Source organism: Ursus maritimus, unplaced genomic scaffold, assembly GCF_017311325.1.
Source record: "Ursus maritimus isolate PB19 unplaced genomic scaffold, ASM1731132v1 scaffold_17, whole genome shotgun sequence".
NCBI classification, from domain to species: domain Eukaryota; kingdom Metazoa; phylum Chordata; class Mammalia; order Carnivora; family Ursidae; genus Ursus; species Ursus maritimus.
The window spans coordinates 51,418,432-51,439,110 of NW_024424119.1; the positions used below are offsets into that span (position 1 = coordinate 51,418,432).

Here is a 20,679-nt window from a genome sequence, read left to right on the forward strand (position 1 = left end):
CAATCCCAGGACCCTGGGATCATGACCTGAGCCGAAGGCAGACACTTAACTGACTGAGCCACCCAGGCGTCCTCAAACTAAATTCTTGAGAATAGTTACTTGCCTGGCCCTAGCAAGTGAGTCTTGTCCTTCTGTCTTTTTTTCCACTTGTGGAAGTTTATTAACATTTTTCCATGAGCACTTTTTTCTTTAATGAAGCATACCATCGAGACCAAGCCTTTGTTCTTGTTCTTAACTACTCTTCTTAGCCCGACCCCACCGACTTCAGACCTCAGGCTTTTGTAGAGTTCGGTTCAACAGTTGCCCTACAGTAATGGTTTTCAAACTTTCTGGTCTAGGACTTTTATATCTTTAAAAACTGAGGATTCCGAAGAGCTTTTGTTTACATGGCTTGTGTTTATAATTACCTTATTAGAAATTGAGCAAAATGGGGGCACCTGGGTGGCTCAGTTGTTAAGCATCTGCCTTCGGCTCAGGGTGTGATCCCAGGGTCCTGGGATCAAGCCCCGCATCGGGCTCCCTGCTCTGCTGGGAGCCTGCTTCTTCCTCTCCCACTCCCCCTGTTTGTGTTCCCTCTCTCGCTGGCTGTCTCTCTCTCTGTCAAATAAATAAAATCTTAAAGAAAGAAGGAAGGAAGGAAGGAAAGAAAGAAGAAAGAAAATTGAGAAAAATTGGAGCATACAAGTATGCAGAGACCTCAGAGCAATGAGCCCATAAGTCACGCAACTTTGGAAAAATTCTTTCTAGGGCGCCTGGGTGGCTCAGTCAGTTCAGGGACTGACTCTTGATTTCGGCTCAGGTCATGATCTCAGGGTTGAGGGATCAAGCCCAGCATTGGGCTCCCCATTCAACAGGGAATCTGCTTGAGATTCTCTCCCTCTGCCCCTCCCCCTGCTCATGCTTTCTCTCTCTCTCTCTCTCTCTCTCTCTCTTTTTCTCTCTCTAAAATAATTAAATCTTTTTAAAAAGTTCTATCTGCTTGTGAGAGGAGAGCGAAAAAAATGAGTGGTATCTTAGGTTTTATTATGAAAACAGTTGTGACCTAATGGACTCCCTGAAAGTGTCTTAGGAACCCCCCGAGGTCCCTGGAGCACACACTGAAAACTGGTGCCCCTGAAGGTGGTTTTAATACAACTGTCAGCCCCTGCAAAACAGAACGGGAGCTGTAGTTTCACACCACAAAGCTTCCTTTGCAAATGTGCGTGCACGTGTGTTCACACGTTTGTGTATAGAGGTGAGAGATAAGGGGCACCTGGGTGGCTCAGTTGGTGAAGCGTCTGCCTCAGGCCTGGGTCATGATCTCAGGGTCCTGGGATCAAGCCCCGAGTCCGGCTGTCTGTTCAGCGGAGAGTCTGCTTCTCCCTCTCCCTGCTGCTCCGCCCACTTGTGCGCTCTCTCTCTCCCCGACAAATAAGTAAATAAAATCTTTCTTCAAAAAAAAAAAGAGAGGTGAGAGAGAAAAGTGACGTCTGTCTCTAACCATGAGTCTGCCTCTGCCTTACCAGCCGTTCCCTCCCTGCTGGCCTCTGACAGTCTGAGAGGACAGCAGCAGCACCGCTGCCTGGGCGGAGTCATCTTCATTATATGTGGCCACTGGGTCCAGAAGATTAATGGTAACATTTTAAAAATTCACACAGACCTGGAATCAGCACTAGAAAATACAGATTTAAATTAACAAGGAAAAAGTAGAATCCCATCAAAGGAAATAAATCGTGCTGGCAACTATTGTCACCTAATAAAATGTACTCTAACTGAAGGGCTTTTATATGGAGCTGTCTGCAGCTTAGTGGCCATGTTAATTGAATAAGGTGCCTAAAACTGACTTGGGGGGAAAAATGAAATTTCCCTCAGCATCTATTTAGCCAGAGCCGTTGTCAGCAGCCTGTGTGATGCTGACCCGTTTGTTACACAACAGCCAGTCCCTCCCGCAGAGAGCGGTGGTCACTCCGCAGGGCACGTCTGTGTCCTCTGGGCTGTCCCCCGTGGGGCGAGTGGGAAGTAGAGCTTGGCACTGGCCCCCTAAGGTTTAGGGGTTTGTCTCGTTTTGGAATTCTCCAGGGACCAGACAGATTTTGGAATAATAAGCCATCATTTGAGTCAAGTGGCAGAAATTGTTGGCCTCGGATGGTCAGTTTGTTCCAATGGTCCGAGGCCTGCTGGGGATGGTACGAGAAAGTCTTCATCTCTAGGTGCCTCCCTAGGTAGAGACGGTTTCCTGAGTCCTTACGTCTACCTCTTGGCCTGCTAGTGATCTTTATGAACTCTCTTAAAATCTAAAACACATGGCTTTGCTCACGGAGTAATCAACAATTTTGGGGCCCACTGAAATGACCTTGCCAAACTTCCTGTCCACGGGACCCTAGCAGCTGTCACGCTCTCAGGCTGCTCAGTCTGGCTAGAAGCATGGAGTGCCTACTCGTTTTTAGAACCCCTCTGGACTGGGTGCTTCAGAAGAGCTGAGCATCTAGGGTCCACGGTCTGCCAAAGTGCCTGGCTTCTTTCTTCTTTCCTCTGCCAGCAACACCCAGCATCGTGAATGGCATGTTCCTTTAATCTCTTCAGACGATAAGGCTGTGGGAAAGGAGCCAATGTGTTGGGTTCACCAATCACAACTTCAAGTGTGAAAATGAGGATTTTATATCTCTTCTCACTAGCTGCTACAGTAACAGCCATGGGCTCTGGCTGTTAGTCTTCTGAAGTATTTTAAAGGACTGTAAAATATTTTGTCAGACAGTTGTACCATAATTTTTTAACCAGTCCCGTATGTTCAAGATCTGATTCCAGTTTTGGGCATTAATAGCAATGTCATGATGAATGTACTTTTTATGTATTTACTGTTCAGAAATAGCTGCATTTTCCAGTTAACCAACTCTGTCCTCCGGATGAGAAAGAGACAGGTGGGAAGTTGTCATGTAAGTTTCCCCAAATTATCTCAAAGTACAAGTCAGAATTGGAATCACGCATTCATCCAGGTATTAGGTAATCCTACAGGGCTCTCATATTTTAAGTGCCCATCGTGTGCAGGGCACTGTTCTAGGCACTGGGAGTATGGTGGAAAGTGTAGTGGAGATCATGTTCTGGTGACCTGTGAACAAATCAGACAGTCCTGTCGAGTGGGAGGGGTCTGCAGAGAGGAAAGTGGGGTGTTGTAAGAGCGACTGGAGACAAGGTGCCCCAGCAGGCATCTAGGGGGTGGCCTGCCTGCGGGAGGAGCCAGCTTCTGGAGAGCTGGAAGAAGAGTGTTGAAGGCAGAAGGAACAGCAAGTACAAAGGCCCTGAGGCAGGAATGAGAGTGTGGGGACCTGGTAAGGTTGGAGGATGTGAGTGCAGGGACCGTGAACAAGACAAGCTCAGAGAGGAAGGATGGGCTGGAGCTGGCAGGACCTCCAACCACGGGGCAGTTGGATTTCATTCTGACACAGAGGGAGGGCACCAGCGGGTTCTGTCATGGTCCTGGATTGAGGCCCGCGTAAGTGGGACGCTAAAATAATGGCAGGAGTGGGAAGGATCAGAGTAGGAGCTGTATGTGAAATTATAACAGACCTTCTCCTTCCGCATGCCCACCACACTCCCGGTTCTGTGCTGTCTGCTCGGCCCGGTTGTGAGATGTGCACGAGGAGGCCACACGCCGTCCCTGAAGGGCACCCAGCTCGTGGGGGTGGTGCTGGGACTTGAACCTACATATGACAGGCTGACTCTGGGGTCGGTGCTCTGCCTCGCTGGGTATGTGGTTGGGCCGTAGGTTGCCCCGTTCTGTTGCCCTGCCCTTTGTGAGGTGATGTCAGAGGGACCGTGGCCCGCCTGCCAGGGTCATCAAGCTGGTAAGTGGCCGAGGTGTGAGTCCTCAGCGTCATCGCTTTCAAAAGGGTCTCAGGATGGACTGTGCGGTCCTCACTCTGTGTACCTGCTTGTCAAGGTGATACAACAGGGCAACTTTGGGATAATAGTAATAACCCCCGGAGGATACATGGACGAACCTTTTCGCTAATTCCCAGCTTTCTGTTGGTCAGCTTTACTTCCGAAGGCCCCCCGTTCCCTGTTCTGTTGAATGGAGTTAACTGTTCCTATCGGAAAAGGCTGCCAAGAGGATGCGGCGAGGGGTGTACGTGAAGGAACCCAGCCCAGTGCCTGCCCCAGCTCCCCCCACCTCGCCCCCAGCCAGGGATCTAGAATTTCCTTTCACTGAGACTGTGCTGATCACAGAGTCTCCCTGGTTCCTGTCGTCTGTCACTTCCAGGCTAATCTGATGTGGCAGCACCCCTGGGCCTCTTTTCCTTCAACAGGTGACTTTCTCTTCCTCTTTAACCACTGGTTCTCTGTCCCCTCGGCCCGAACTGTCCATTCTCATTACAGGAGGCTTTGCTGTGCCTTTTCACCCTCCCGTCCCCACATCCCCTCCTTCTGTGTCCCAACAACAGAAGTGAAAAGCAGCTGTTTGCAGCGGCAGGAACTCTTATCCCAAAAGCTGTCCCTGGTCGGGGGCCTCTCTCCTCTTTCGCTGCATCATACGCTCTTGCAGCAGTTGCTAGAGCTGGAGTTCGGGGTGACTTCATCTCAGCTCACCACATTCCTGGTCATTCTGTCAAAGATGCAGTCGGGTTTGCCACTCGAATGCTCTGTTAATTTCACATGCACTCTGTCAACCACACATTGTCTGTAGGAGGAGATCAGAAACTTTCTTTTTCTCTCTCCCACCACCTCCCACCACCACCCATAAATTTCCGATCGCCACCACTGATTCTTTCTTACATCATACCCGTTTTCTTCCAGGGCAGAGAGGAGTGAGATGCCTGGTACGATACAGAGACCGCTCGAGTCTGATTGGCAAACACACACATGGGCAGAAATGGAGTCATAGACACTATGGCAGTTTATAGCAAAAAGATCCAGAGGTTTTAATGGAGTAGGTTCAGTATTTGATTTGGTCAACACATGTTCAACCATTGTCTACTCTAGGTCAAAAATCGTCCTAGAAAATGGGGTACAACATTGATGAGCTTTGCCCCTGCTCTTAAGGAGGTCACAGTCATGTTAGGAAGATAGGCTTATATCAAATGCTTCAAGTATTTTGTGCAAGTTGGAGAGAGAGAGGGGACATGCAGGCATTCAGTGAGCCCAGAACAAGCCCAGGGAAGATTCTACAAAAGAAGTCATGCTTAGCTGGGGTCTTGAGGGATGAATAGGAGTTTGGAGAGTAGGTAAGGAAGAAATGGAGATTCTGGGAAGGGAGCAGCCTGGATAAAGAGTCAGGCTAAAGCTTGAACAACACATGGCATATTCAGAGATTTACAGGACTTTCCTTCTTCTGGGTAGAGGGAGAAGGAAACAGTGACAAGAGACAGAATCGGGAAGGGCGGGCTGGTGTGTGAGTCTGGCTGAAGTCAGGGGAGGGCCGGGGATGAGGCTGCCTAGGGAAGCCATGTGGAATGAGGAGAGAGTTCAACCAGAACCCTACAGCAACTTCTAAAAAGTTGGAGGAGGAGCCAGAAGGGACCATCTGGAAGGAAGAGAGGCTGGCCGAGGGAGGAAGGGTTGCAGAGCGCATCCGCCAGGCACAATCGACGTCCCAGAGAAGCAGGAAAAGTTGAAACCAGGGAGTCCACATGGGGCAGGGCAGCTAAGGAGCCGGGCGCCTGATTTCTCTGGTATATCGTTTGTTTTTAAGTCCCATATACCATAGAATTTCTCCCAGACTGTTCAGAGGGTCACAGCAGGACACTTGGGCAGGAACTGTGAAGGGTCTACACACAGTACGTGCTCAATAATTGCAGTTTCATGAGAATCCCCACTGTAATTTGCTGCTCCATTCCCGTCTACCACAGCATCTCCGTTTTATCTCCTCACTTTCCCACAGGCAGGCAATCTTTTAAAATTGCGAATTGGATCTTTTCACATCTCTGCTTAAAAATCCTTCTGGATCAAGTCAGAGCTCATGCAGGGCCCCACTGTGCTGTGGCCTCGCAGCCCTCTTCTGCCTGGTCCCACACCCTCTCCTGGCCTTCAGGCTCTAGCTACTCCAGCCTCCTGCCAGGTCTTCCCTCCACCAGACTTCCTGCCACGTAGGAGTCTCGCTGCAGAGCCTGGAGCCCTGCTCCCCGTCTTCCCGGCTGGACGGTCCTCAGTTCCACAGCACTTCCTGCTTTCTGTGCATGATCCCATCTATAAGCAGGTGTTCCTGTGACTTTGTGGGCATTTTCATGCCCCCCCTCTACTGCAGGGTGAGCTCTGTGCACACAGGGGCCCTGCCTGTCCTGCCACTCCGAGGCCCCATCTCTGCGTTTTCTCCTGCCGGACTCTTGGCCCCTCTTTAACCACTGAACGGCTGGGCTGACCCTGTTTTCTCTTCTGGCTTCTGGTTGGCGTCTTTGCCGCCATCCAGGTCTGCCTGTCTTCCAAAGTTCCGCTAGCACCCACCTCCTCCACAAGCCTTCCCGAATGCCTCCAGCCCCTGGAGGAGCCACCACACTGCACAGATGTGTGATGCCCTTAGTTTGGCTGGATGCACCTTTTGAAAGTGCTTAGAAGGCTTAGAAATCTCAAGGTATGGCAGCCCTGCCTCGTCATTCTTCCCTGGCTTCTGGAAATGCCCTCACTGTGGTACGATGAGTGCAGTAACAGCACCCACCTCAGCCAGCTTCGTGGACGTGCAGCCGGCACTGTCCCACCAGGCCCCAGGCTCAGAAGGCCGCATGTCTGACATACGGCTGTGCTGTCGCCGTCTTGAGATTCTGACTGTTTGAACCAGGGCCTCACATTCTCCATTTGCGCTGGGCCCTGCACTTGCCTTGTAGGGGTAGCGCAAGGAGCCAGAAGAGACTGCATGAGCTCTGCACCCCCCGAGGCCTGGCACATGGCGGGCATCCTCTGCGGGGTCACCTGTCATCATTTTAGCTCTGCTCAACCACAACCACAGTCAATAATTCATTCTTCTGTTTGCTCAGCTTCATTGACTAAGTGCTGTGGTCAGAGGCGTTGATCAACTGTGTAAAACCCTCCTGCACCTGCTCCCCATCCTCTCAGGGTCCCCAGCCTGGCCAGCCTTCAGAGTCATTGCTGGAGCTTGTTAGAAATAGATTTCTGGCCGCACCCCAGGCCCACTGAAGCGGACTCCCCAGGGTCGCGGCTGTGACTCTGTATTGTTAGCAAGTGCCCAGGCAGCTCTAATGCCTTCGTGTGTGTGTGCTGTGATGGGCGGAACAGAGTTAGGAACCCTCGTCCTCGAGGACGAGGTCTTGCAGCATGGTAGTGGTGGGTGTCCAGTCCAACCTGGCCCCAGCCTGCCTTCCCAGGCTTGCTTCCACGCGTACCCTGACCCTGCGCCAGAGTGTTGGCTTTCCCTGACTATCCAGTGAGTCCCTTTTACTCCATCAGTACCCACGTCCTCCACTGAGAAGGTGTCACTAGAACCCCGGCCCCTTTATCGGAACTCTTGTGCTCACTCAGCACCCAGGTGCATGTCCCGTCGCATCTGGTGGTTTATTTCTGCGCCTCGATCCCCTGTAGCCTGGCAGCTCCTTCAGGGAGCTCACCTCTGCATCCTTCGTTAGCATTGGTAATGAGCAGACACTCACATTCACCCCACACATGTCAGAGTCTCCCCATGCTTAGGTCTGCTGGATCCCCACTCCCCCAGCCCTGAGTCCAGCCAATGCTGGGCAACCCCGCCCCCACCACTGCCTGGTTGAGCCAGGCTGTTCCGTGACACAGGTGTTTGTCTCAGTGCTCACCCTGCAGCCCAGCAAACCAAATGCCTTTACAGACTTTGGTGCTCATCATGTCGCCGAGAGACTCTGTGGGAACAGGTCTTGCCTAGAGAACCTTCCCTCCCAGGAGCCTGTATGTACAGGAGTCATTCCTAGAGGTCATGCATTTGTTGTATGAAAAAGGCAACACGTACAATGCAGAACTTTGTCATAAATGCTCCCTTCCTCAGTCTTTTCCCTTTTGGAAATGACTGAGTGCGGCTGAAACTGAGGCTACTGAGCTAGTTCGGGCCAATCCTCAGTCCTCCCAGTAAGAGGCTTTATTGTTGTTTTATCCCCCAGACCTGTTGGGTTTGAAATATATTTCCTATCATTTTGATCTTTTTTGCGTTTGCTAAAGGCAGCTGATGACCACACCAAATGGATTATTTACTTTGAATACTCACTTAGGCTCTGTGGGCACTGTGAGCTTTAATGGCCAACACCTGTGCCGTAAAAAGACCGCGTTGGATCGATCGAAGGTGATTTCCTGAGCACCTACTGTGTGCTCCTGCCAGAGGGAGAACATGCAGATATAGCAATTCAGAAGAGCATGCCATTCTGATTCTCAGTGGTTGTTCGTTTTCCTGGACTCACGTGGTGGTAATAACACATCTTCCTTCGCAACGTGCTTCTTGCGCGGTTCTCCATGGCCCTGCGGGACAGGAACAAAAGCTACTGGATGGATGACGGAAGCAAGATGGCGGAACACACCAAGGCTCCTGTTCAGGGCCCTAGTGTTCTGCTCCTGTTGGCGTATTCTGCCCAGCGGGCAGAGATCTAGGCTAACTTGCCAGCCTCCTCGAGGCACCTCGCACATGCCTTATGGCTTAGGAAACCCTTGCCTCCACCTGGGTGTTCTTCTTGAACTTGAAAAAGGTGGTTGCTGATGTCTGGAAGCTTCTGAATTCCGTGGGGGGATTCGAGCTGTTGGGGGGGGCCTGCTCACCAGGGCACCCCCTCCTCCTGCTCCGTGCTGCTGTGGGCTGTTGGTGGCACGGGTGCTTGCTGAGCCTTGGGAAGTGCTCTGTGCGCCCTGTAACCTCCTTTCTCCTCCGTCTCTTTCTCAGGCACATCTCACTAACGCTCCCTGCTACCTTCCGAGGCAGGGGCAGCACTCGGGCTGACTACGAGTACCAGCACTCCAATCTGTACGCCGTGTCAGGTACGTGGGGCCTCTGCTCGTGGCCAGCTCCCGCGTCTGTGTCCCGGGCACCACCTCCCTCTGCGTGTCTCCTGGCTTTGAATGGTATCTGTCTTACCTCTCTTTTTCCCTCTGCGAGCGGCCTGTCCCCTGCAGAGATCAGCCCTTTCCTTCCTCTGTGTCACCTCAGCACTTAGAGAAGGGCCAGATACTCAGCGCATTTTGAAACTAATGATGAAAAACAGTGTGTGGATTTCACGCATTTGAAGGGAGGTTTCCAGAGAATAGTCACCGCATTGTTCACCTGCCAGAGCCACGGTGGATTTCCCGTGGGGTCTCGGGAGCAGCCCAGAGCTGAGGCCCAGTCTGCACACCAGCCTGTGTCCAGGTCTGTCCTCACCTCTCAGTTCCCAAAGCCAGGTTTGTGGCCAGAAGGGACGCAGGCGGTCTCCCCTCCCGCCCCCATCATGAGGGTCTGTGATTTCTGAACTCGGCCTTGAAATGGGTAGTGGTACCTTGGCAGGAACCTCAGCAGTGTGAGTTTGCCTTTCCACCTTCACCCAGGGAGGGGAGCGCTTACAGACCTGATTACAGAGCGGAGATTCATTAGGTGCCTGGCAGCACAGGTGACCGGCTAAGAGCCGGGGAAACCCACAAGCTCACCTCCGATTATCCTCGGCCTCCATCAGGGGCGTTTGTATCTAAGGGGGAAGTGGCAAATCGGTGCCACTTACCAGCACGTGCCCTTAATGCTGAGTGACGTTTTGAACATGGGAACATGGCACTCATTCATGTACCGTAATGAATCCGTTATTTAAAAGGTAATCTTTTTTCTAAAAATTGCAACTTGGGGTTACTAAATAGATGAAATAGAACAATGGTATAATTCATGTCAGTATCAGTTTCTCTTGTTATGATCACTCCCTAATAGGTTTGGAAGTATAAGCAAAAGCCAGTTGTTCCAATTTCTGGGTGAGGGCAAGGGAAGACCCGGGATGTCCTTAAAGCCCCGGCCCGGCTCCCGCGGGGGCAGAGGGAGCCTGTTGTCTCAGAAAAGCACCTCCAGGGAGAATTTCTTTTGTGCTGTGGCTATTTCAGCAAAGTCGACAAGGAGCATAACAAGTGTGGAAAGATGACCTATTTTGTAGAAAAGCTGACTAGTTCCCCAGATGCTTCGTGGCATAGTGGCGCGGAAGAGGTCTGTGAAACCCAGCGGGGCGGCCCCGTTCCGGATGCGCAGGAGGAAAGCTCAGTCAAAGCAGATGCTTTTTTTCTTGCAGCTTGCAAACCTTTTTCCGGCCGCGGTGTTCAGCTACCCCCGCCTTACCTGGGTTCTCTGATGCCTTTCCCAGCTGTTGACATTTCTGCAGAAAAGGGCCCACAGAGCGAAATCTCCTCTGGTTTGGCAGGAATGTTCCTGTCTGCCTCTGGACCAGTGCTTCCTCGCCCCGCGGCTTTGATGAGGTGTTGTCTGGGTTCATTTCAGCTGTGCGTTTAGCAACACCGAGGTAACAGCCTCAAGACACAGGGGAAGCCATTCAGAAACTTCCTGTTACATTTATGTAAGTGGCAGTCGGTTGGATTTTATCTTCCAAACAGAGGTAGTGGAGGCTGCCCACCCCCCGGCAGCAGGCAGCCCCCAGCTCCTCAGCGGCTGCAGGCACCAAATTGCTCCACCAGGGTCCAAGACTGCTTTGTGGGAACGGTGCCAGAAAGAGCCCGCAGGACCCGCTGGCTCCGTGAGGCCTGCAAGCTCAGCACTGGGCAACCACGGAGCGGCTGGGAAGCCTGCCCGCCCGCCCACCGGCTGCCTGCCTGTGAGCCGTGCTGGTAGAAGGGAGCAGAGACCACCCCGCACCCCCCCCCCCCACGAACAGCGTTTGGCACAGAGTGGCGCGTCTCAGTTTGGGATTGCAAAGTTAGGGTTTCGGTGGTTTATTCTAAAACAGTCACGGCAAAAGTGTGCCCCAGGCCCTCGCCCGTGCCCAGTGCCCGATGCACGGTAGCTGGAGCTCGGCCGCTCATGAAATGAAGCGTCACACTGTTCTGAGCTGGCTCTGGCGCCTGTCCGCCACAGGCGTCGGGGGCTCGGCCTTCGGTGCAGACTCCTGGTACGCTCTGGTTCATTCCTGAAAACGCTGAATGAGGGCTCCCTTCATGGGTAGGCCCTTCCGAAGATAAATAGATTTCCAAACTATGCAATTTGAAAAGCGAGCAGCCCTCGTTTAACTTGTATGTGTGGTTATTAAAGTAACATTACTTTTCAGTTTTTTCTCAAAGGCATACCCGTTCGTCCAGCCCTTCTCCTGTCCCTCTCATGGAGGCAGTTCTTGCCTGTCAGGCCTACAGAGGGAAAGACAGTGCTCAGAGTTGCTGGAGTAAGGGGAGGAGACCGTACGGAGCTCTGGCCCCAGCACAAAGAGGTGCTCGTGAGCTGTTTATGGGAAGGAGGAAGGAGAGTCTTTAGCCCAGGGTCTGCCCTGCCCAGCAATACCCTCTCTGACCTCGGGGGCAGGTGACCATCCTGATGTGCTGCTTGAATGCCTCTGGTGTCTGGGACCACCACCTCCAACCAGCCCGTTCCATCTCTGCGAGGTCCTCCCTTGCTCAGCTGGGCTCGTGTTCATATCCATCCAGCCATTTGGGGTTCAGATGCGTTCCCTCGGCCAAAATGTGCTGGCTGTTCAGCCAACAGTTCTCTCGCCCACAGAAGTGGGGTGAGGGGCTTCTGCTAACTCAGTGCTGAAATCCTGAGAAGCTCATGTCCCTTGCGGTGCCACCTCATACCCTCATCACACGGCCACAAAGCCCACCTTTGACCCTCACGCGTCTGCCAATAAGAGTTTCTGCTAAAAAAAAAAAAAATACAGGTGTACAGAAAGATTTATCTATAGGGATGAGCACTGCTGCTCCTTGAAACTAATACTCAGAAAAAGGGGTTGGGGGTTGGATCTCCTAAATGTCCAAAACAAAAGCAAAGAGTTAAATAACAAAACGTTCTTACAATGGCCTTAACTCTTCAGGCATCAAAAAATGATGATTTGGGATAACAAGGTGTCGGTAAATGTTGTTAAGTGACAACCAGCACGTGCTGTGAACCCATTTTAAAAAAATATCCAGGAACGCCTGGGCGGCTCCATGGGTTAAGCATCCGACTCTTGATTTCTACTTAAGTCATGATCTCAGGGTTGTGGGATCAAGCCCCATGTCAGGCTCTGTGCTCAGTGAGGAGTCTACTTAAGATTCTCCCTCTCCCTCTGCTCTTCCCCCTGCTTGCACATGTGCTCTCTTTCCCTCTCTCTCTCTCTCTCTCAAAAAAAAAAAAAACAAAACAAAAACAGGAAAACCCAAAGGTCTGGAAAGATACCTGCCAAGGTGTTTACAGTGGTTTTCACCAGCCTTTCCTGCTCTTTTCTTCTTCTTTCCTTCTTCGCAGTGTCTCATTTTTCTATGTTGGCAAGTGTTACTTTTATAATAAAAAGTTTGGGGGTGCCTGGGTGGCTCAGTCAGCTAAGTGCCCAACTCTTGGTTTTGGCTCAGGTCGTGATCCTCAGGGTCCTGGGATCAAGCCCTGTGTCGGGCTCCATGCTCAGTGGGGAGTCCGCTCCAGGATTCTCCGCACCCCCCACCCCCGCTCACACACTTTCTCTCATTCTGTCTCAAATAAATAAATCTTTGAAAGAAAGAAGGAAGGAGAGAGAGAGAAAAAGAAAAAGTTTAGACCCTAAGTTCATTTGGCATGCTCTTGGTAAGCCGTGCTGGGCCCCGTGATCACCTTGCTTTTCTCAGTGCTGCCAAACCTCCTGACTCCTAACAGGCTTCCAAATTCTACTGGAAATCACTTCCAGGCCACAGATCAGTAATTTTCTTGTCCCTTTTTGAGAGTATGGGTTTTTTTCCCCTCTTGTCCAGTCACTGGAACCTCCTGTTCACTGATGTCCCCCAAAGACCACTGACCGCCAGTCTAACATCGCCGATGGCACCGACACGGACTGAGTGTGAGTGGTCCGGCTGCTTGGGCCATCTCCTCACCTGTCTTGTTCCTTACACCCCACGTCACCATGTCCTTCTCGTTAGGGCTTGAGGATGGTTTTCCTTGAAAGAGGAGCTAGAAATCAAATGGTAGGTGCCAGGTTTGGCTTACTCTATTATCCGTGTATGTCAGAGTTGGCAAACCACATTTTTTTTTTTATTCTTCTGTTTGATAAATGGCAGCTCATGGGCTCACACTTTCCTGGCAACATTCTAACTGGTGTGTCCCCCTTAAGACCTTACCTCCTGGGAGGTGTCTCCTCGGGCCATGTTGATTTTCTAGATTCTACCCCAACGCCCTACTCCTGAGAGTCCTTCTCAGGCTTCTCAGAGCTGTTAGTTTTCTTCTTAAGAATATCTTCTCTGTTCTGGGGACGACTGGGTGGCTCAGTTGCTTAAGCAGCCAACTCTTGATTTTGGTTCAGGTTATGATCTCAAGGTCATGAGATCGAGCCCCGTATCGGACTCCGCACTCAGCGCAAATTCTGTTTGAGATTCTCTCCTTCTGCCCCTCCCTCCTAGCACGCTCACTTTCTCCCTCTCTTTCTTTTTCTCTCTCTCAAATAAAATAAAATCTTAAAATATATATTTAAGTATATATATATTTTTTTCTCTGTCCTGGAAAGTCTTCTGCTTCAGTCCTGAATGATAGCCTCCTACACTTTTTGTTCCTCTTAGAATTATTTTAGATGTCTAGCTGTCTGACCATTTATTTCTAGTCCAAATATTCCAGAAAGATACAAGGCAGCTTCAAAAATACATGTAACCAAATGGAAATGGAAGTGAAAAAATATGAGCAAAGAAAAAAACAGGACAGAAAAGGAGGGTGCGACTGTGGGCGAGGGAGGTCTGGATTTGGGGATTCTGGATTTGGTTCTGAGTCAGGACAATCTCCGTATGGGTAAGAGTAAGTTGCTTGGGAAGAATGTAACCATTCGTTTATAGAATTCTTCCTTATGAAAAGGGCCCTGTACAAGGCTGTGGACAACAGAACAGCTGCCTTTCAGTGAGTGTGAGGAGGACAGCCTGGGTGCCCACGCATCAGGGGATCTGCTCGTGTCTGAACCCCTAACACACTTGGCGGTTGAGTGAAATGTTTCTTAAATGTTCTTGTGTTGGACGTCACGTGTCTTAGGGACTGGAGACATGGGGGATGTCAGGAATGAGGGGCTCCCTGGCCTCCTGTCCGACCTGGAGGACGTACCCATGCCGGAGGCTCCCGGTACAGAGCAACTCAGCCACAAGGTGCCCAGGATCGCTTTTCCTGAGTAAGGAATGTCTGCTCTCTGTCCTAGGACAGTTTTACTTAATGAACAGGACGCGATAGGTATGGGAAACCATGCTGTGGCATTCTTTTGTTGTTATCAACTGATTTATATCTCCAGGTGAAGATTTTTTTTTCCCAAAAAAACTTATTTTTCTCCGTTTTGAAAAAATTGGCACAGTCATGTAAAATAGTAAAATTAAGCAAATGCACGTTGGAACTGGCCTGTGATAAAACCAAAAATCTCAAACAGCACATGGATTCAGGTTGAACCACAATGCAGAAACAGTGTAGGGAGCTGAGGGGTCCGGCTTGCCTTCGCTTTCGTCCGTCGCCAGATGGCCTTGCTGACATCTTCATTTATCCATCAGCATTAGGCTGACCATGGAATTGATTGCCTACACCGTCCCTTCTGAGAGTCAGAGGGGCTCCCCCTTGTCCCCGGACAAAGCCATAACCTGGAACTGTCCCAGCAGACGGGGTGGGGTGGGGTGTGGTCACCCTGCCTTTAGCTTTCTCGACATTTCAGTTTTTCCAGCATTCCTTCTGATGGCTGGAAAAGCCCTTTTATTGCCCCGCACAGCCGTTCCATCTTCAAAACCAGGCCCCTTTCAAGACGTTGGGCCAGGAAGCCCGGGGAGCATGGACAAGCCAGAGTCCATGGGCCTGTCGTGTTGGCACACGACAACTTGTACAGAGAAGAGGAGGATTTCCTCTGAAACAGAACCATGTACGAGCCGTGTGTAACTCTGACATCAGACCAGGAAAGCACAAAGCAATTAAAAATAATTAATGATTTCTGAATATCAGCCTTCTCCATGCAGTTTTAATCTAGTCCTCATTTAAATTGGAAGATGGACATTTAATTATCAGTATTATGAAATTCATGATTTATATATTTCATCCAATTGGATAAAATTTCTGCCACCAGCTCTTCATCTTATTACAAAAAAAAAAATCTGTATATTTTACAGCGTGATCATTTAAAAACTCTGCAGCACACCAAACAATTATAAACATATTTTCCTTTCATTTGTAGCAACAGCGTGATCATTTAAAAACTCTGCAGCACACCAAACAATTATAAACATTTTCCTTTCATTTGTAGCGATTACATTATTTCTGTCTTTTAATTAGGGAAAAAAAATCTCACCTGGAAAATTGAAAGTAAACTTAATACTTTCATGATCGTAAAGCGTGGCCGGGCTTGAAAATGAGAGCTAAAAGACCAAAACAATAGGGTGCTCGAGAAAGACTGGCTTTTTTCTGCATTAGGTGTTCTAACCAACAGCTGCTCCATGCACAGCATTGACGGTATTCTGAAAAATTTGCGTCGCGTTTTCTGTGCGTGCGCCCACGGTTCTCCTTTTCCCTTGTGTTCGGGTGAGTGTCAGCCATGTGTGGGTCGAGTGACGATGTTACTGATAACCACAAATGAGGGAACCCCACTGTCTTCCAGCAGAAGCCCCACAAGTAAAGCTACCAGGCAACCCCTGCATCGTAGGCACCCCCCCCACGTGGCCTTTGTCCTTCATGGACGCATCCACGTGGCTTACGTGGCCTTGCATCCAGACCCCTGCCTCCCTTTCCCCTCCACCGAGGATTTTCAGAACCACCAAGGACTGGTTGGAGACTTGGTGGGGGAGCGTGGGGGAGAGTGGCAAGGATCCGGGAGAGAGAGGAGCATCCGTTTGACGCAGCCACAGATAATAGCAGATGGGGGAAATTCCTGAATGAAGCAAAAAAATATTTATAATAACGGTGCTCAAATCAGGGAGGCAATAAGTCATTTCAGAGGCAAATAAATTTTTATCATCACCTCCAACAGCCACGCGTCCCTTGTCTATCCATCTATTCCCGCCCTGACTGACAACAAAATCGAGTGCAAAGAAAAATAGAATAAGAAAAAGAAGAAATGAATGGGAGCGGATGGGGAATTGATCGCATCGTGTATGTGTAGATCCTGATGGGAAAGGTGCAGTTGACAGGTGGCCAGCTTCGCTCCGTACACAACCATGTGTGTGCTGTCAGGCGCACGCACGCTGCCTTGTTTCGATTGATGAATTGCCTGCTTTCTTGATTAAACCTTCCGTCACTTAAGAAACAAAAAGCCTGTGTTTAGATGGCAGAGTGGGACATGTCAAAAAAATCTGCCTCCTTTACCTTTGTGCAGATGTTGGGCACAGACTGTAACATGTATTATTAAAATGAATGTGGCGTTTACTGTGCATTATTCCTTTCCTGGGAGAAAGGACTATAAATTATATGCTAATAATAAGCTTTAACCCTTTCGAAATGCAAAAGATTGAAGAGTGCAAATATTCATGTAGGCCCGGCTAATTGGATGTGCTTTTATACACAGGCCGTGCTGGCTGTGTCACTGAAGTTAACGAACAGCGCGTGCGGGCAAGCACGCAGGGCGCTCAGGGGACTCTCGCCTCCTGGAGGTGTTCCGCTCTGCAAGGGCCTCCTCTAGGAGTTCACGGAGAGAGAGACCCCGAGCCCCCTCAGCTGGGCTCTGGGTCTTCTTCAGATTCACTATGGATGCATGGCCATGGCCAGTGGCCCCAGCGGGGCCTCCTGGAGCCAAGCATCAAGGATGGTCCCCTTTTGGCTTTCCTGTGTCCCCGCTTACGGGGCTGGCTGGGCTCAGGCCTGGCGGTACCAGGCATTGATGCCTTGCACTCAACTTCTCTGTCTTCCTTGACACGGCTCATCTGTGTTCAGTCCAGTTGCCCAGGCGGCAGACTCCTTTCCCCAAAGTAGAGCTCTGCAGAGCAAACTTCATCAGCCTGCCCCGGTCCGTGGCCAGCTGCACTGATCCACACCTCACTTGCCCAGCATTGAAGCTGTCTGGCGGCCAGTCTCTACTTTTCCAGTGTCTTCTCTCCATTTCTCTTCACCTGTGCCCACCAACCTGGGTCACTGCTGGGTCCTTAACCTTTGTCTCTTTGTGCCTTTGCCCCTGCCAGTCAAATGGCCCAGATTACTGACTTCTCCGTGGATCCATCTTTGAGGGCCTGTCCCCACACTGCCTCTTCCAGTAAGCTGTTCTGCGTCCCTTCCATGTGGGGCTGCTCCTTTCCTCGTGTACTCCCACACTGCTTTGTGCGGCCGACCTTTCACCTGCGGGCACTTGGAGATGGCAGAGGCTTATGCGCAGTGAGGAAGGAGCTGCCTTCAATCCTTTTGAGTCATGGAGGGTGTCATTAAGGTGAAGAGAAAGACTGTTTATGCCTCCATTCCTTTAGCGGACCCTGGGAGCTTCCATGCACCTAGCCCCATGTTCCCTCCGAGGACAGCCAGAAGCTGGTGGAAAAAGGGTCAGCACGTGACTGAGGGGGCATTTGGAGCCATCACACCAGAGCCGCTGTGAATGACCACACGGGTTGTGCACCACACGACACACGTGAACGGCCCCCGCACCAGAACCGTGCCACGGTCCCCACCTGACGTTGCCATGGGCAAGTCACTCAGTGCGAGTTATTCCTGGCTGTGAGATCATTCGCTAATGACCGCCACCCTCCCAGCATTGGTGTGAGGGTCCGGGGTGTATGAGAATATTCTGTAAGTCGGGAAGCAGTGCAGGAATGGCCCCCTTTTCTCCACACTCCCCTCCCCTACAGGGCTGTGATCAGAGCAGGCGCCCAAAGATTTGTCGCAAATTATCACTCGGGACACACTGGCTCCTGCCCAGCATGGCCTTCACCTTCTTAGCCCTCTCTTCTATAGTTTCATATATAAGATTACTTCTCCATCATCAGCGTGCTCGGAGAAAATGTCTTCCTCCGTCCAAACACACTTGCAGTAAAGGCTCTCTGGCCTGGCTCGGCTCGGCTCCCCCTGCAAACTGAGACATTCTGTCACGCATCGGCACTTAGAAGTGGGCGATTTTCTGTGGCTGGCAGCCCATGAGCCCTCTCTCAGGAGGGTTGACAGAATGATGGCTTGGGGGCAGGAAGGAGAGGAGTGCTTGGCAGAGTGAGCCAGCAACTTCTATAAAATCTTCCAACGTGCCTTTGGTTTTTTTGGAGGAAAAGTACTTGGGTGGGGTCGGAGGGGCTGCTTTCTGCTCCAGGCTTTCATTTCTGCCTTACCCTGTGCTGCATGGGTAGGAGAAAGTTAAGACTTTTTCCAGCTTCGTCATTGTGAAAAAAATTAAAAATTATTAGGTGACAGATACTTCGGAGCCCTTGAAGGGGTGGCTGCCCTCGCGCTGTGCTTTCGTTCTCTCTCTGGTTTTTAGGCAAGGCCGAGTTCAGGCAGCGTTGGTTTAATGGCCCACGTGCCCCGCTCCAACCAAGAGTGAGGCAGCCAAGGGGCAGCGGGAGCCAGGAATGCCAGATTCAGGCCCCGTTCTCCCGCTGACTGGCCCCGTCACAGCTTCCTGCATCTAAATGCCCGAATCTCCCAGTGTCCGTCATGGCAACAAGAGCATCCGTAATTTAAGCAGAACGATATTTCCCGGAAGCTTCCTGGGCGGCCGATGTGGTCTAGAATCTAAGGTGGCAGCGATTTACCCACCTCCTCGGGTTGAGGGTGCCGTGGGAAGGAGCCTCGCAGGGTTCGCGGATTGGGTGCCCAGGGTGTCACCAGCAAATGTGCGGCCGTGGCCCCAGACTTCACAGGCATCCCATCCAAACGCCACCTTGACCGCGAGGACGCTGAACGTGGGAACAACTCGAGAAAAACCAGCTTGCTGACACCTTTCTCCCCGTGTGTTTGTCGTCCTTGTCTAGTTGTCAAGCAGAACTTTATGCCTGCATTTGCCCATCCTGCTGCCCTTCCCGGCAGGCTGCGTGCCTGGGAGCCAGCAGCAGGGTCCTTTCTGGAGGCCTAGTCAGAGGAGTGCTGAAAACAGGGGGAGCGCCTTAATCCCCGCTCTTCATCAGCTCTTAGCGTCTCTTCAGAGGCTTTCTCTGGGGTGCACGAAGTAGCCTGGGTGGCCCAACATGCAGTCCTGCCTCAGGGCAGCTGACATCAGATCAGCCTTCCGTTTCTTTTTTTTTTTTTTTTTTTTTTAGCTCTCTCTTGCACACTAACAGACTGGCGGCCGAGAGGGGGAAGTCCTATAATTAAGGCAACTTCTTTAATTTAAACACATTTAGGGAACCGAAGTTGTTTTTGCTTTTATTAAAATGGATTATATTAATTTATTTTAATAATACCTAACCTTCCTCCAGCACTTAGCATGTACAAGACTCTGTAGTAAGCACTTTGCACGCATTTTGTCATTTAATCGAGACAAATCCTTACCAAGAAAACCTTACAAAACACCTTTAGGGTCTGCACCGTTACTACTGTTATCTCTACTAGGTAGGTATAGCTCAGCTGCTCAAGCCTTATAAAATAAATCTCTCAAATAAATCTTTATCTTTACAAATATTTTTATTTTACCAGTAGGGAAAAAAGGAGGCTTTGAGAGATTTTGATCTCTCCACAGTTCTGCTAGTAACGAGGAGGGTTGAGATTCGAACCCAGGTCTCTCTGATCCAGCCGCTAAGCTCCAAATCCCTGAGCCAAAGGTGTGGCTCCAGGTTGCACGTGACCATTTCCCTCCCCTCGTCAAACTGAAGTTGAAAATGGCACCCACACCTAGAGTGCATCACGCTGGGACTACCTTGGGGTATTAGGTCTCAGCGTTGTTTAAATCTCAGACGATTCCCTGGACCGTCCTCTCTGGAACCCCGTCAGAGTAAGGCCCTTGACGCTGGGCTGATGACAACTCCGGAGTCCACAGAGCATCTCGAACAGTGGGCATGGCTCCCCTTGGCTGTTGCTGGGCGCAACAGTGAAGGGGTGAGCGTGCAGTGCCCCCCTTAAACTGAGTGGCCTTAGGTGAGGGGCTTAACCTGTCTCTGCCTTAGTTTCCTTGTCTGTTAAATGGGGATGACGGTGGCTTGTCGGTGACGCTTGGCATCACGCCTGGTACGTGGAAAGTGCCCTGGGTGTGTTGCTGTGACTTTTTAGGTATTCCATAGCTCTTTCTTCCCACCACTTCTCAAAACTTTCCCGACCAGGCAAAGAATATTCCAGGATTCTCAAGGAACCTCCTCCCCATCAACAGATGGGGCTACCGCTGCCGTTGCTGTTGGAGATCTCTGTCTGGGGGGCTCTGGGCATCTGGGTATCCCCTTATGGTTTCTCTTAGCCCTGTGGTGATAGTGGGCGGCCCAAACCCACCACTTCACCTGTTGGGACTGAACCTTAGCTGTTCTCCTCCTCCTGCCCAGCTGTTCTCAGCTGTGCCCACGGCGGGACATTTGCTTGAACGGGCAGTCACCTTAGGACTTGCCCTGTTTTGAAGCATCATTGTCTGGACTGGGCCTCCTAGGGTGCATCCAAGCCCAAGCTTACTGAGCCGTTGCAGACCCTGTGCGTTCCCTGTCAGTGCCCAGCCCACATTCCCCTCCCGCCTGGTTCCACCTCCCCAATTCCTGCCATCGCCACCACCGCCAAGCACCCCAGCTTCAGCCTTGCTGACTTACCATGGTGGG

At 50.9% G+C, this 20,679-nt stretch overlaps 1 protein-coding gene across 2 annotated transcripts in view; it reads left to right on the plus strand.

The window, feature by feature from the left end:
• Positions 1-20,679, plus strand: part of MVB12B (multivesicular body subunit 12B) — a 256,508-nt gene that overhangs the window by 169,969 nt on the left and 65,860 nt on the right. For both annotated transcript variants that reach the window (XM_040631900.1, XM_040631901.1), the window contains one exon: positions 8,813-8,907. In XM_040631900.1, coding sequence (XP_040487834.1) covers positions 8,813-8,907 — 95 coding nt within the window. The remainder of the gene's footprint in view (positions 1-8,812; positions 8,908-20,679) is intronic.